At 42.4% G+C, this 14,194-nt stretch overlaps 1 protein-coding gene across 1 annotated transcript; it reads right to left on the reverse strand.

Moving 5' to 3' along the window:
- Positions 1 to 77: 77 nt before the first annotated feature.
- Positions 78 to 9,925, reverse strand: LOC104367107 (V-set and immunoglobulin domain-containing protein 4-like). Its single transcript, XM_032996053.2, has 9 exons — positions 9,671 to 9,925; positions 8,274 to 8,630; positions 7,341 to 7,622; positions 6,397 to 6,465; positions 5,632 to 5,709; positions 5,266 to 5,334; positions 4,435 to 4,548; positions 3,150 to 3,171; positions 78 to 2,251 (listed from the first exon to the last, which is right to left on the reverse strand). The coding sequence occupies exons 1-9, from the start codon at positions 9,723 to 9,725 to the stop codon at positions 2,053 to 2,055; spliced, it is 1,245 nt and encodes a 414-aa protein (XP_032851944.1). The 5' UTR covers positions 9,726 to 9,925; the 3' UTR covers positions 78 to 2,052.
- Positions 9,926 to 14,194: the final 4,269 nt, after the last annotated feature.

The following is a 14,194-nucleotide window of genomic DNA, read 5'->3' on the forward strand; positions in this document are numbered from 1 at the left end:
GTAATTCCTGGGCACACACAGACATTCATACACACCCATTTTATAGGGAAAATAAAAAGAAGTATAACAAAATCTACTAACTTTGCAGTCTTTCAGTTTAATGATGTTCATTTGCTGCTCCACATTTGCAATAAGCTGCATGTACATGTTGACAATTTTTTCCAAGACCTCATCACCAACAAAAGCTGCCGTTTGTTCCCTTTCCATTTTGAAATCAAGGTTTCCCAGCCCTTGATTTTTAAGTATCTTCTTAAAAAAAGAGAAATAAAACTAGTGGTACAGGAAATTCAGGGAGAAACTACAAAGTCACTAATAAGTACCTTATGTAGTAAAGTGTGCCTGGTGGTTTTGATAAACTTTTGTATCATTAATTCCTCTAATTTCTCATTGGACCTCTGTGTACTTTGCGTTTTTATAGCACTGGATGAGTAGTATTGCATTCCACAGTTATTTCTATATTGCATAAAAGAAGTACTTTTCCTCTCCCTTTAAAAGTTCTACCAGATAATTTTAGCTAACATTTGCTTCCTTTTCAGAAAATTTATAAACAAATAGTGTCTATTAATCTTCTCCACACTGGTCGTGATGAACACACTGTGCTCCTTTTGCCTTGTTCTTCTCTTTTTTTCCAAGCTGAGAAAGTATAATGCATTTGCACAGAAGTGCTTTCATGCCACTAATCATCCTTTATTATTATTCTCAGTAACATTTCCAGCCCTGTTAAACCCTTCCAAGAGGAGACCTACACGCATACATAAGGTGGAAGCATTCCATGGGTTTTTATAGTATCACAATCCTGTTTGCTAGTGCAGTGTAATGACTTTCCTAATAACACCTAATACTCTTTTTGAATGCTGGTAAGTTTGTAAGTTTTGAGTTGATGCTTGCAGAGAGATGCAGGTGCAGATCTTTCCTGAGTGTGAACAGCAAATCTTGGGGGGGGGGGGGGGGGGGGCACCACTAATCCTGTATCTGTGCCACTGATATCCCCCTCACCCCTCAGATTGCTTGTTTTGTTTTACATCTGTTCACATGGCTCTTAAGCAGACACAGTATTGCCCTATCGTTCATTATAAAAAAGTTCTTCCATAACTCTGCAGTATCCATGTTATAGATTTACTCAGGGTAGTAGAAATTATGAATGGCAAAGCTTTTCATCTCCCTACTTACCTTTCAGGCCTTCTAAGCTATGAGGAAAGTATTGAGGAGCTGTAATTGTGAGTGCTTGCTAGCATTTTAAAAATTAGTTGGTTATGCAAAGATATTAATATCAAAATAATTTAGGCATGTGTGAACAATCCTATCCAGAAACTTATGGAAAAGTATCTCATTTCTTTCAAATATCAAATGTGTGAAAAGAGACAATAGAGAAGGTGAACTCAGAAAGAATGTGCCCTGCTGTAGCATCAGAATCTCCCAAGCTGTCCAGCACCAAAACTATAAAACGTGTCTGCATCATATTGCGAGTGTTGCAGAAAGGCATACTGAGTACAGCACGATGGGTGCACGGGACATTTCTTCTTTTTGTCCTGCTAGTGTGGTAAGGTTCTTGGTTTCATCCCAGCTTTAATCTGTCTTTCAGTGTTCCTTTATGGGCTATCTCACATTTGAAAGGACATTCTACCACCTATGCAGCACTTCAGGTGGATGGGAGGAGAAACACTGCGCTTCTTGCCCAAAGATGATGGGGGTGTTGAGCAGCCCTTGGTGCTGGTTCTACTCCCACCACACAAAGTCTGTGGATATATAAAGCAGTAAGCTTAGTACAGTGCTCTTCACCTGGGATCTGCATACCCTGGCTTTCAAAGGGCTTTCTTCTACAGAGGTGGTGAGAAGGAACCAAGAAAAGCAAATCCAGATCTATGCAGCAAACTGTAACTGGAGTTCATACAGAGGTTTGCATTTTCACTGCAGATTATTAAGGCTCTACAAATTTCAGAGGACCAAAAACTGCTTGTCCAACCTATTTTTTCAGAGGCAAAGGTAAGTAGGAAGATAAATTTTGCCTGAAGGTACTCTTCAGGACTTCTATTTGTAGAGTACTGTTGGTTCTCATACAATGTCCCCTACTTCATATTCAGATTCCTGGGTGTTTCCAACACATTCATATTCATTATTTTTCCCGTTTATTTCTTCAGATCTTTTGTTTTTCATGGACTCCATCACATAGGTGTTTTCAGTCAATGAGATGGGCTCCTCATAATGACCTGTACTTGCACATGTTGAAGAAGCTGCTGCTCTTGAGTTATGGCTGAAATAAAATTCAATATGAAAGAAGAGTTGCAGTCAGACTAGACAAAACATCTCCCAACCATCAAGACTTTGAGCAAGATTGTGCTCTGATTCAAACCTGTGTAAACCTGGGCCATTGGATTATGACAGTATTCTGAAGGAGAGAATCTTCTCCTTTGCTTCCAGTTGGCAGGAGAACCTTGGACATTATAACAGCATCGCCCCCAACCCAGGGAGAGTTTCAGAGGCAGCAAAATTTATGTAAAGCAACACAAGGATTACAACCATTTCTTAGAATGGCACAACCACACAACTGCTCTTTGCAAGAAAAAAATATATGTATTAAAAAAAGTGGTGGAGGAGTGGTAAATGGGGAACTGAAGGCAATCTATGTCCACTATGTGGCTTATGATATCTGATACCTTTAAAACAAAGGTAAATCCTCTGAGGAGAAATGCCATCACACCATTTATTTAGTTGCTCAGGGTTCAGCTGTCACTTGAAGTGCTGCTTTATAAACTGCTTGGGAAGCACAGCACCTAGGCAAATGCTTCTGGTATGTTCTACCAAGGCACTCAAGTCATCAGCGCTTTAATTTATATCTAGATAAGTGGTTCTCTTTATATATTTTGACTGGTTTATTAGTCTTTTCAGTACACCTTCCATAGATTACAAGTAGATCAGGATGCTGAAACCTGAGTTTAGAAAGAACTTTCTTCCTACAGTAAGTGTTGATGTGGAAAGCCCACAGATCATCAGTACAGGGTACTACTGAGTTAACTTTGAACCTCTTCATCCATGCTGCTTAAGAGGCTTTTCATCTTGACAACTAAGTAATGCTGTTTTGTTTTTTTTTTTTTTCCTGCTCTGACACAGTCCCCCAAAGACTCATCAAAATGTTGAAGGGTTATACTCACGATTTTACTTCATAGACTTGAGCTGGAAAAAAATAATCAGAAATGTGTGTCAATAATTTGCACGTATATTCTCAAAAAATAATTTCTACTATGTCTCTTCTTAATATGAGAAAGCAGCCTCTGAAGGCAGAATAAAAATAGGAACCCTAGAGATCACGTTAGGTGGGTGATGACTCCTATTCCCAGGATTCAGTCCAAGATGATGAAAAAAACCTCATATCCCAGCTGTAGCACAACGAGGTTAAAATAACTGGCCCAAGGTCAAAGGTAAAGTTGAGTTTAGAAACTAGACGTTCCCAGTTCCCACAATTTTCCTATTCATTAGAAGTTTAAAGAACAATTTAAAAAGAGGTTATTCTGCATTCCTTTAGGGAAAAAAAAAGGGAGAAAAGGCAAAATGAGTATTTGGTAATAATTATTATTAATTAATGGTACAGAGTTGTAGAAAGGTAATTAAAGAAACAAAGGGACAAGGAGAAAACTATGGCCATCAGTATTTAAAAACCCCCAAACAAAACCCCAGTGTGTTCTCTGTACACTGCAGAGTGCTATTAGTAGGAAAGGGGACTCTAATAAAGGATTTGATCAGGGGTTTTCTAGTATTAGGGCAGGAAAGACAGAAGCATTCAGTAAATATATGCTACATGTGAAGACTAGAAAGGAAATGAATCTGTGTTGAATAGGGAGAACTGATGACCTTTTTTCCTCCAGGTACAAAACTAAGGGAAATATTAAACAGCAGCTGATGCAAACAGGTATTTTAAAGTAGCAAGGCAAGATAAACTTGCTGCCAGAAAGTTCTGATCAACAAACTCGATCAAGCAGGTAAGTTTGGGAGCCACGGGATGTCTGTCCCTAAGGAATGCCATGGCAGGGGAGCTGAGCACCGTGGGCAGGCCTCGGGTGGGCAGAGACTGGGATCCCCAGGGACTGGCACGGGGATGGGGGCTGCAGGGGCTGCTTCGGCACTGTGCTGGCCCAGAGAGTGGCTTGGCAGCAGTGGGTTATTGCTGCCCGTGGGGCATCCTCCCTGGTCGGTGCCTGGCAGAGCCTCCCTGACTGCTGCAACAGGTCTTTCCTGAGGAAAAGGGGCTTCTCTGCCTCTTTAGATCTTTTACCACCTATTTTGACCCATGAACATTTTGATCGACTGCCTGTACAATGCCAGAGCTGCTGCTACCTGTAGCTGCGAGCGCAGTACCAGCCCCAGCCCCCAAAACCCTTACAGGTGAAACCAAGCTGGGCTCACACAACACATTCAAGTTTTCCAGAACATTCTACTCACCATCTTTGGGCTTTCTAATGCAAATAATAAGGAAGATGACAAGGAAAACCACAGCACCGCAAACCACAGCAATCAGGATGACCAGGTACAGGGACAGGTGAGTCCTCTGAAAATCTAGAACAATACAGCAGATGACTTTCAAACAGAGGAGCCCTCCCGGGTCACAGTAGCAGTTAGATGATGCTGACCACTTCCCTAAGGACAAGAGCAGCCATCCCTGTTGTGGGCACACAGGGCTGTAGTGCATGTGCTTGTCCTTGCTCATCCTCATCCTAACAGCACCTTGCTCACATGGCTCTGAAGAGGTGCAGTTGTGTGAGCTGGGCAGACTTACTGTGCGTACATCTCCCCGAGAGACCGCAGCCATAAAGACAGCTGGCAGAGTCTCTTAATTCTGGGGCTAACTGAGGCTGTGAGCTGAGCAGGATAGTTGTACTACATGTCATGAAGTAGAGGGCCTCAGCTTTTTGGTCAAGGATGCTCTTCATTTGCATTTGGAACATGTTTAAACCTACCACAGCACTGCAAAGTTAGAGGAGGTATAGCAGATCTGCTTGAATTTCACACAGGTTTTCTGTTCTTCCAGTTTTGACACTCAAATATCAAAATGGACTGCTGTCTGGGAACACTGCAATAACTGCATGCTGCAACAGTGAAAGCTTTTTTTCACCATAAAAACATCCAGAGTCTTTAAAAGAGTCACCATGAATCATCTAAGTCCCTCGAGAACATCCATTAGTACAGTTTGCAGCCAAAAGGCAGAACAGTAATCCTGAGGCTGAAGGTACTGACTACTACCCTATTCTTAGCTTTGTTTTGCTCTCCACTTACTCTGAGTTGTATAATTCTTTTCTGGATATCCCACACCATTGTCAGAAGTCACTACTGTTATGGGCAGATCTGCAAAACAACCAGGAGTGAAAGGCTGAGAGAGTGCATTTCCAATCCTCATTTTAGCACCAGAAAATCCAGGTTATAGCTGTAGCGTCAAAAGAGAATGTCTCCATCACCTTTACAAGGCAGCAAAAATAGGCAAGCTTTAGAAGTGTATACTATATATACACTATAATATAGAGAGAATATATATATTACTATATATATACACTAGATAGAAACTATATATAGTATATATACACTATATATCCTACGTACACACAAACTATATATATGTGTGTCTATACACACACCTCCACTCACCTGTAGTAGTGGTGGAGCCCCGTGGAGTCCAAGAGCTTACTGAGGTACTTCTGAACACCGGCTCTGTTTGGGTTTTTTCTATAAGAATAATAGTCAATAATAGTCAACATCTTCCCTTAGCTTCTGGTCACTGGTGCCGATTCCCACAATCTGCTGTGTGATTGGTGGGGCACTATAAATTCAAATGAAACATAACCGAAAAATACTAAAGTTTCAACAAGCAGACCTACTCTAGCCCAGGTCTGAATTCCCTCATCCCACAAAAACAAACTGGAAATCACAAGTCCTCCCTCAATACAACTGTCCTTGGTAAGGTAGACTGATTCCAGTCAGGTCTGAAGCAGTTTTTGCATCACTTGTATCTACCACTAGAGATATTAGCTCTGCCTCCCACTTCAGCAGCTTTGCTTCAAGATCATAAAACAAGAAAAAAGCCCTTTAAAAAAGAACAGAACCCAGAACATCCTATAAGGTCTACAAGTTAGGGCTTTTAGAAATACAATTTCCTGACACATACAGAACCTCTCATACAGAGACACAACATCCCTAAGAGCAAGCTAAAAGACTTCTGTGGACTGGAGATTGAGGAAAGGGGGATGTTCTACATTCAGAAACATCTGGATCAAAAACAGAGGTTTATGGACTAAAATACAATATTGTCAAGATTGTATTCCCCAGCAACAAAACCCACTGCTAAGCCCTGGTGTCAAACCCTCCCCCTGACTCCTCGTCCTTGCTGTCAGCCACAACTGCTGTTACCCTGACCTGTGGTTGGGTGGTGTCTCCTCGAGGTTCCCACATCCCTCTGAGAGGCCACTGTTGTTGTGGGCAGATCTGCAAGGTGAACGAGAGAGGCTGACACAGGAGCTTGACCACGTTTGTGATGCTGCTGCAATGCAGAACTTCTCCACTGGTGATAAGACCACAAGGAACCAGCCACTCTCCAGAAGATGAGTTGGGGACTGTGTGCTAGCAGCATTAACAAGCACGGCCATCATTAATTCCTGTTCCCCTGCTGTATGCTCCTATGTGCAACTGCTATGAAAACCAACACGTTGTTTCAATCATAACCTTCATTCCACTGGGAGCTTTGACTCTTTCAAAAGTCACTGTGTGGTACCTGGGCTTGGCTCTGCGATCACAGGCTTCATGGCTCTGATGACCAAGTTACCAGCCAAGGAAAGTAGCAATTCTTCCATGAGGCATTCATCATGCACTGTCTCAAAGAGCCTGGATACATCAGAGCACAGAGTGTGCATAAAGTGCAGTGTGTTTTCCTGAAACACGTAGCCAAGCATAAGGAACAAAGACCAGTTTGATTTTTTTCACCTACTGAATTACCTCTCATATGTTCCTCATAATCCAAAATGAAGTACGGATTCCTTGTCTAAACTTGCTAAACAGCAATAGGCAGCATTACATAGCCAGCGAGAATTTTTAAAAAGCCAAAAAGGAATAAATGTGTTTTAAATACAAACCCTCTTCTGCATCAGAAAAGATTAGTTCCTCTAAAGAGGAGGAGAGAAATTGAATACAGGAAATAAAAATGGATAGAAAGCCAGAACCAGTAATGAGAAATGCTTCAGAGTGCAGAATGCCAAGGCTTTTTGTGTTTTCTTCTTTCAGGGAAAGAAAGTATGAAGGTTGTTCCATTCCAGTATGGAAGGACTCTAGATGTTTTCCCTCCAGCCGTGGTTCTGGGGACTCACCTCTCACCGTCAGCTCAACGACATCGCTCTGCTGTGCAGCCCTGTCCCCAACCCTGTTTTCTGCCTCGCAGTAGTACTTCCCGGTGTCGGAGGGCTGCAGGCTGTCCCACGCCAGCTCGGCCTGGCTGCTCAGGAGCAGGGCTTCCCCTCCCGGGGCACCTCTGAACCAGCGGTAGCTGATGGGAGGGGACCCGCTGGCCACGCAGGTCAGGCTGGTCCTGGCTCCTGGCAGGAAAGTCAGCCCCAGCTCGCTGGCCCTGATGATGGGCTTGGTCACTGCAACTGGAAGACAAAGCAGATGGGGCCCAGGTCACGCTGGCCCTGGTTGCGGTGAGGAAGGTTCCTGCCTTCCTCCATGGCAGCTCTTGCTCTGGCTTTCAGTGCTTTCCCAGGAGGAAGAGGGGCACTGCTTTCACATCACCTCTCTGCACAGGTTAAACTTGGCTTAGCTGTGCCTGTACCATCTATGCCACCCATTGCACCTCCTACACAAAGACCTTCTCTGCTGTGTTAATGCCTTCTACATTCTTCTGTAAGTCACCAGTGCCCAGGCAAAGGGAGATCAGGCCTTGCTGATAATCAGGCATCAGCCATGCTGTTGATGTTTGGTCAGAAAAAAGCAATGCAATATCCTAGGGACTTCTCCTCTGGTGCATGTCCCTTGAAAACTTTGAGCCATTAGATAAAGGTAGAGTCAGGGACAAATAGGTAAGTGGGAGGCCACAAATCCTCAGCCCCCAAACCACAGGGCTCAGTATCGTGGGCAAAATTCCTCTCTGACCTATTTGCTGCTTCTGACCAGAGTCAGACACCACTCAGCAAAATGCTCCTGATTTGGGAGCGGATGGTCACTGCCTACCTGGTCTATTCAATTCCTAAAAGCCTTCCTGAGCCAAGCCTTCCACTCCTGCACAGCTTCCTTCTTGGGCTTACCTTTAACAACCTCCATTTTAGTGGTGATGCTTTTTGTTACCAGGCTGTTGTTGTTGGCTCTCCAAGTGACCTGGCAAGCATAGGTTCCCCTGTCAGAGACCTCCAAGTTCAGCATGTGGAGAGACACATTCCCTGGGGTGTCCTTCAGGACGCTGACTCTGCCCCTGTACTCTGACAGGAGAACGTGGTCACCAGAGGCATCCCTCCGAAAAATGGTGCCAGAGCTCTGGTCATGTACAACAGTCCATGTGAGTGTTTGCTGCACAAAATCCTTCACAGGCATGTAGGCACACGGCAAGATGACAGACTCCTTCCATACACCTTTGATCTCATTGGGGCCAGTCAGGTCCAGAAAAGCTTCAGGAAGAACAGAGAAAGAAAATTAAAAAAAAAAACAAAACAACAAACCAAACCAAAACCTGAAACAATCACGGTGAAGGCAGCTGCTGGGTGCTGAAGGGGTGGTGAGAGCATCAGCAAGTGGAATCCACCAAATCAAAATCATGGGTCATCAGTGCAGATGGTGAGGCATGGTCTATTCAGGCATGGGGTAACAAAAAAGGAATGTGCCATGAGGAAGAGAGATAGTAGACAGCTGATTGCCAGGGGCACTGACCTGTGCCACGTGTGCAGTTAGGCTCTCGTGCTCTACCTGGTGCTTACCTTCAAGCAAGTGAACACCAGGCAGAACACAGGGTCAGAATTAGCAGATGACTTAGACCTGAGACAAAGAGTTTGTCTCAAGCCTGAGTTGCACAGCTCCCCAGTCACAGCTGGTGTCTGCCCCCGCCACCCAACATCACTCTCAGGGCTTTCCTCGGAAGCACCACGCATTAACAGCAAACCACAGTGTACAGGATTTTTTTCTTCCACTGTCTGTTCTCCTGAAAGACTCTGCTTTTTCAGACTAAGTTGCATTTAAACAACTTAAGCAATGGATCAAAGTCTAAAACTCTTTACATTTTCCTATAAAAATTAGGTCTTTTGCCTTTGTCCCTATACATTTTTGTCACTTTTAGGGCTGGACCTATTCTTCCATAGACATTTCTTTATCCTTTTCTGCCAGTTTCCAAACCTCACCTTTCATGGAAACACAAGAACTAATCAGACATTTCATGCTGGGCTGCTGCCTGTGCTCTGTGAATTAACCATCACAATGTATATGGGATCTCTGTACTCTAAGTACGTGGGCAGCGTTTCCATAGTCTTCACGCATTGTTGCACTCCGCAGCCACTGCATTTGAAACAACTGAACACCGAGCCAGAAGCATGGAAAGACATTGACTTTTTTCCATATTTATATTCCTGAAACAGAACCACCCCTGTACAAACATGTGTAGATACATCAGTGCCAGGGAAGTAACTGCCCTGGGCAGAAGACCTTTTCATAGACTCACCACTGCAGAAGAGAAGAGGACTCATAAGCACGACTGCTCTCACCAGCATTCCCATCCTTCCCAGGGCTGCAGCTTCTCCCTTTCACATAGGGCAGGCTTCTTCTCTTGAAGTCAAGGGGTAAATCAGGAACACTTCCTTTCTTAGCTCACTTTGTCATCGAGAACCCAGGACAGCTGCTGATGGTTTTTCCTTCCTCTTTTTCAGGAAAAAAAAAGTGTCTCAGTGATGACCGTCAGAGGTGTGGGCAGAAAAAAAGTTCTAAGGGAGGGTGAAAAGAGGAAAGTTTAAGAATTACTTCTACTCTATTTCATATTTCCTGCTGAATATGCTTTTTCCCCCCTTCTGTATTTTTAATTCCACTTTTAAGAAAATATTTCTTTTTTTTTTTTTTCCTCCTAAGCACCTGTTCTTCCTCTTTTCCTCCTTGCATTTCTTTCTAAATAAGTTTTAACGTGCATGTTACATACAAGAAGGTCTGAGAGAGTACTCTTAAGGAGCTGAACAGCCAAGGTCCTTACTACTAATTTTCTTCCCAGCTTTTCTGTGAAACTCACCACTGCATTTTAAATTAAGATTCATGAAACACCCACAGTCTTTACATTACCAGTGTGAGACATGATCGTTTTAGGTCCCTTCCAACCAAAATATTCTATTCTATATCACTGTATCCCATTTAAAAAGTGGGGAATTTAGGTATACAAATCTGACAACAAGTAATCCCCAAGAGCTGCAGGCACCTGGTTTAACCGTCTCTGTCACAGATTGATCCTCCTTTCTAACATGGCAATTTAGCTGCTTGGTTGAATTGATTAATTACATTCAATTAAAAACATGGATTAAGGCCACATGCACCTGCATTTCCCTGTAGACTACTTTGGAAAGAGGTAAACAATTATACATAGAGAGAGAAAAAAAAGGAGCTTACTGAAGTAGAAAATCTTTGAGACAATGAAATCATGACTCCTTAACTATAATGAGGTGTGTTATTATTAATTAAAGGTAATATTAGTTATAGTTAATCTGTATTATTAAGTAATTGAGCACTAGGCCTGTCTAGGAGAAGTATCTGTTCTCTACTGAAACATTGTCTTCAAGAGATTTTACATGCCCCTTTATGTCTTCTGCAGCATTTAATTTTTCTTATGCTCTATTGACAGAAGTCTCTTCTGCTTTATTGTATTCAGCTAAATAGATATGAACACTTTGCTATTGTTACATCCAAATTCAATATCTGGTCCTCAAATGCAAGTAACCTGAATAATTAAATAGAGTCAACAAAATTCTGGACCATTTTCTAAAGCACAACCCTCCTTTAATGACAGCGAGACAATATTTGCATTTGTAGAAGCACAATACAGATGCCAGAGCAACCAGTGCTGCATACCTGATTCTGAAGTAGTGGCAACATGGGGAAAAACTATTTCTTGTACTCTTATATATGGCTTAGAGATGGCTCCACCTACATTGTCATTTGTAGGAGGCTTTGTTAGGTTGTTATGTAATTTAACATTAAAACTAGGAGATTTGTATATCCAGCCCTGGGAGCTCTAGTATTATCTGGCTCCTTTTCTTTTGAGGTCCTTGCTTTCATTGAGATTGTTTGCTTTTACATATATTCTTACATTAGAGTAATTGATAGTTCATTCTGCAAAACAGTGGTACTTAAAAACATATAAGCATATAGAAGTGTGATTTTTTTTTTTACTACTTGTTATTAATATTGATCTAATTATGACAATTTTATTGATATGAGTTTGAATTTGGTTCTTGTCAGGTTATAACACTCTGATCTCTGTTTCCCTGAAGCTGGTGATTTTACCACTCACAATTTTCATGCCTTTGTTTGTTTAGAAAATCTTTATATCCTTGTGTTTTTTTATCAGTCACGACCTAAAGAATCATCTGTTCAATTAATTTCTTACCATCTACTATATTTGCAGTTATATCTGTAATTAAAGAGGACATCTAACCAGCTTAAGGTCTAAATGCTTCTGAAGATATCCTACTCGATAAAGCTGAGGAAAAGGTTCAACAGACATTCAAGAGATCTTGGGACTTGATTTCACATGCTCCTCCCCTGTAGCCCTGTATTCCTCCATCAGAAATTTTCCATGAGATGCAACTCCAATCTGCAGTCACTGGGATGGGGAGAAGCAGGAAAAGCTTGTGTGGGTTGCAGTGTTCACATACTTCTTGGTTCAAAAAAGGAAGAGAAAAGAACATGTTAAGTTCAAATTAATTAAACTCCTTCCTCTGGAGGGTGTGGCTGGCTGGACAGAAGGGCAGAAGCCTAAATTGACTCAGACTGAGTCATAATGGAACCTACCACTAGCAAGGTATGTATTGACCAGGAAGCTAAAACTCAAACTGCTGATTAAAAAAAAGCTGTGTATATATTTATATATTTATATTTACCTTTTTGGTTTGGGGGGACAGTGGCAGGAGAAATCTCTTGTCCTTTATATGATGCAAGTACAGACCTCTGTACACTAAGATGACCTTTGGTGGCAACCTCTTGCTTGTGCTTGGGGGAACTATGATAGCATGAATACTACTTTTAAAAATGGCAATCTTGTTTTAGGAGACAGGAAAATATTTTGATCATGGACTGGATGAGGTGGCATCATACAGACCAGGAGACACAGATAAAATATTTTTTTCTCATATTCTGGAAAGGTCTGAGTTCTGTGTTTGCAAGCACGCAGAAATATGAGATAAAAAATTGATGGCTAGACTGACATGGTCTGTGTGGGGAGGGCTAGTCTGGAACACCATGAAAAATAATTATAAAACGAGTATATGAGAGGCACTTTTCACTTTCTCACTCTGTGCTTGCCATGCCTGGGTGTGTTCTGCTAATTCTCATCACATGAAAATCAAGGAAAAACAACCTTTCCTTCCCCAGATACAGGCTAGTACAATCAAGATGTAAAAGCAGCAACCATGCGTGTTGATGCTGGTGGAGGAAGGAAACTTGCGTTATAGTGAAGCAACCGTGGTCACGGGTAACACAAACTCGTTACGCATCAAGCTGCAGTGGCCTAGCAGTCCTGTCCCACCTTCGGGCCGTGCTGTGGGGCAGGTCCCACTTGGCTGGATTATCGTAACTGAGTCGTCTGTCCGTGGCTCCCAGCAATGACACCACTGCCGCGTCCTTGTCCTTATCTTGAAATGGAGCAGCACTTTTTCATATAAGCATCCTTTTTCTTGGCGGTGGAAATGATGAATAATGTTCTTCACTTCTAGGAAAATCCTACAAAACCTATAAAGCCCACAGTGCCAGTTAAGCTCGGCACAGGCTCTACATAGTGTGCCATGTCCCAATCAGAGGTCTGTCTGATGCTAAGATTATCTATGATGTTCTCTGTTTCCTTCTTGTATAACTTTCAGTAAATGTTGTTTTAATCAATACTTTACAGAGTTGAGGGCCTTTCTTACTGAAATCTATAAAGAACATTTGTGCTGGTGCACTACATCTGGTGTAACTGGCAGACCCCCAGTGAGAAATGGCTTTTGGGGAAAGGATAGTGAGGCAAGGACAGGGTGGGTGCCCGGCTGGCCTCACACGCAGTCCCAGGGGTACTTGTGCAGTCTTTGGGCTGAGTGATCACCCTGTGAACTGGCAAACAGGGAAAGAGTAATCTGGGTGACGTATCCCAGCTGAAATACTGATTTGTTTTCAGAAGGAAAAGGAAAGGGTGGTAAAAAAAACCCAGTGGAATTTACACTGTAGCTGGCTGTTACTAGTACGCTTTCCAAAAAGTGATGGAAAGTTTTAGCCAGACAGAGAATTACAAAAGACTGAGATACAGGAAGGGCGGACATGGATACCCCAGCAACAAGAACTGATGAAAGAGCAGAGAGCTGCTGTGCCATGTGGGAGGGGCAGCTGTGGTTGCAGCAGCAGGTACAACATGGCTGAGACTGGGATCCTGCAACATGGGACCATGACTTGTGAGCAAACAATAGGGACCCTGGACAACATTTCATGCCGTCTCTGCGTGGGATTACACCCAGTGAGAATTGCAGATCGTGGTTGAACCTCACTGGTGAAGAAACAGGGGAGAAACTGAGGCAATGGCTCTAGAATAGAACTTTTGGTTGCACTAATGTCTTTTCTTTTTTAACAAACACATAAGTAACAGAATGGATCTATAAATCAGAATAGAAGTAACATTAAAGAAAAAAGGCATAGATGAGTATTGAAGGATATTCAGACCTGTCTGATAACCAACCTTAGCAGCTGTAGTCTAATGAATCTAAGTTAACCCTGTACAATATGATCCTAATGTGCTAACACCTTCCTTTTAAAGGAAAGGAAGAAGATGGTATGTGTCTATGTATAAATATACCAAGTGCTAATTTAAACCAAAATGTAGTTTGTCTTTTTATTATAGAGAAGACAGAGGGAGATGGAGAAATGTAGGTGGGGTGTGGGTGTGTGAGGTGAGCGAGTATATTAGATGCTCTGTGAAGGAAAATAGTCCATCTCTGGGAAGAAAGATAATTACCAAGGAAAAACT

The sequence above is a fragment of the Tyto alba genome, unplaced genomic scaffold (genome assembly GCF_018691265.1).
Source record: "Tyto alba isolate M040663 unplaced genomic scaffold, T.alba_DEE_v4.0 Super-Scaffold_5, whole genome shotgun sequence".
Taxonomy (NCBI): Eukaryota; Metazoa; Chordata; class Aves; order Strigiformes; family Tytonidae; genus Tyto; species Tyto alba.

Coding starts and splice junctions, on each gene's coding strand:
- LOC104367107 (XM_032996053.2), bottom strand. CDS start 9,725: ATGGGAATGCTGGTGAGAGCAGTCGTGCTTATGAGTCCTCTTCTCTTC. Junction 6,466..7,340: donor CGTTGAGCTGACGGTGAGAG/GTGAGTCCCCAG, acceptor TTCACCTTGCAG/ATCTGCCCACAACAACAGTG. Junction 4,549..5,265: donor AAAGAATTATACAACTCAGA/GTAAGTGGAGAG, acceptor GTATTGTTCTAG/ATTTTCAGAGGACTCACCTG.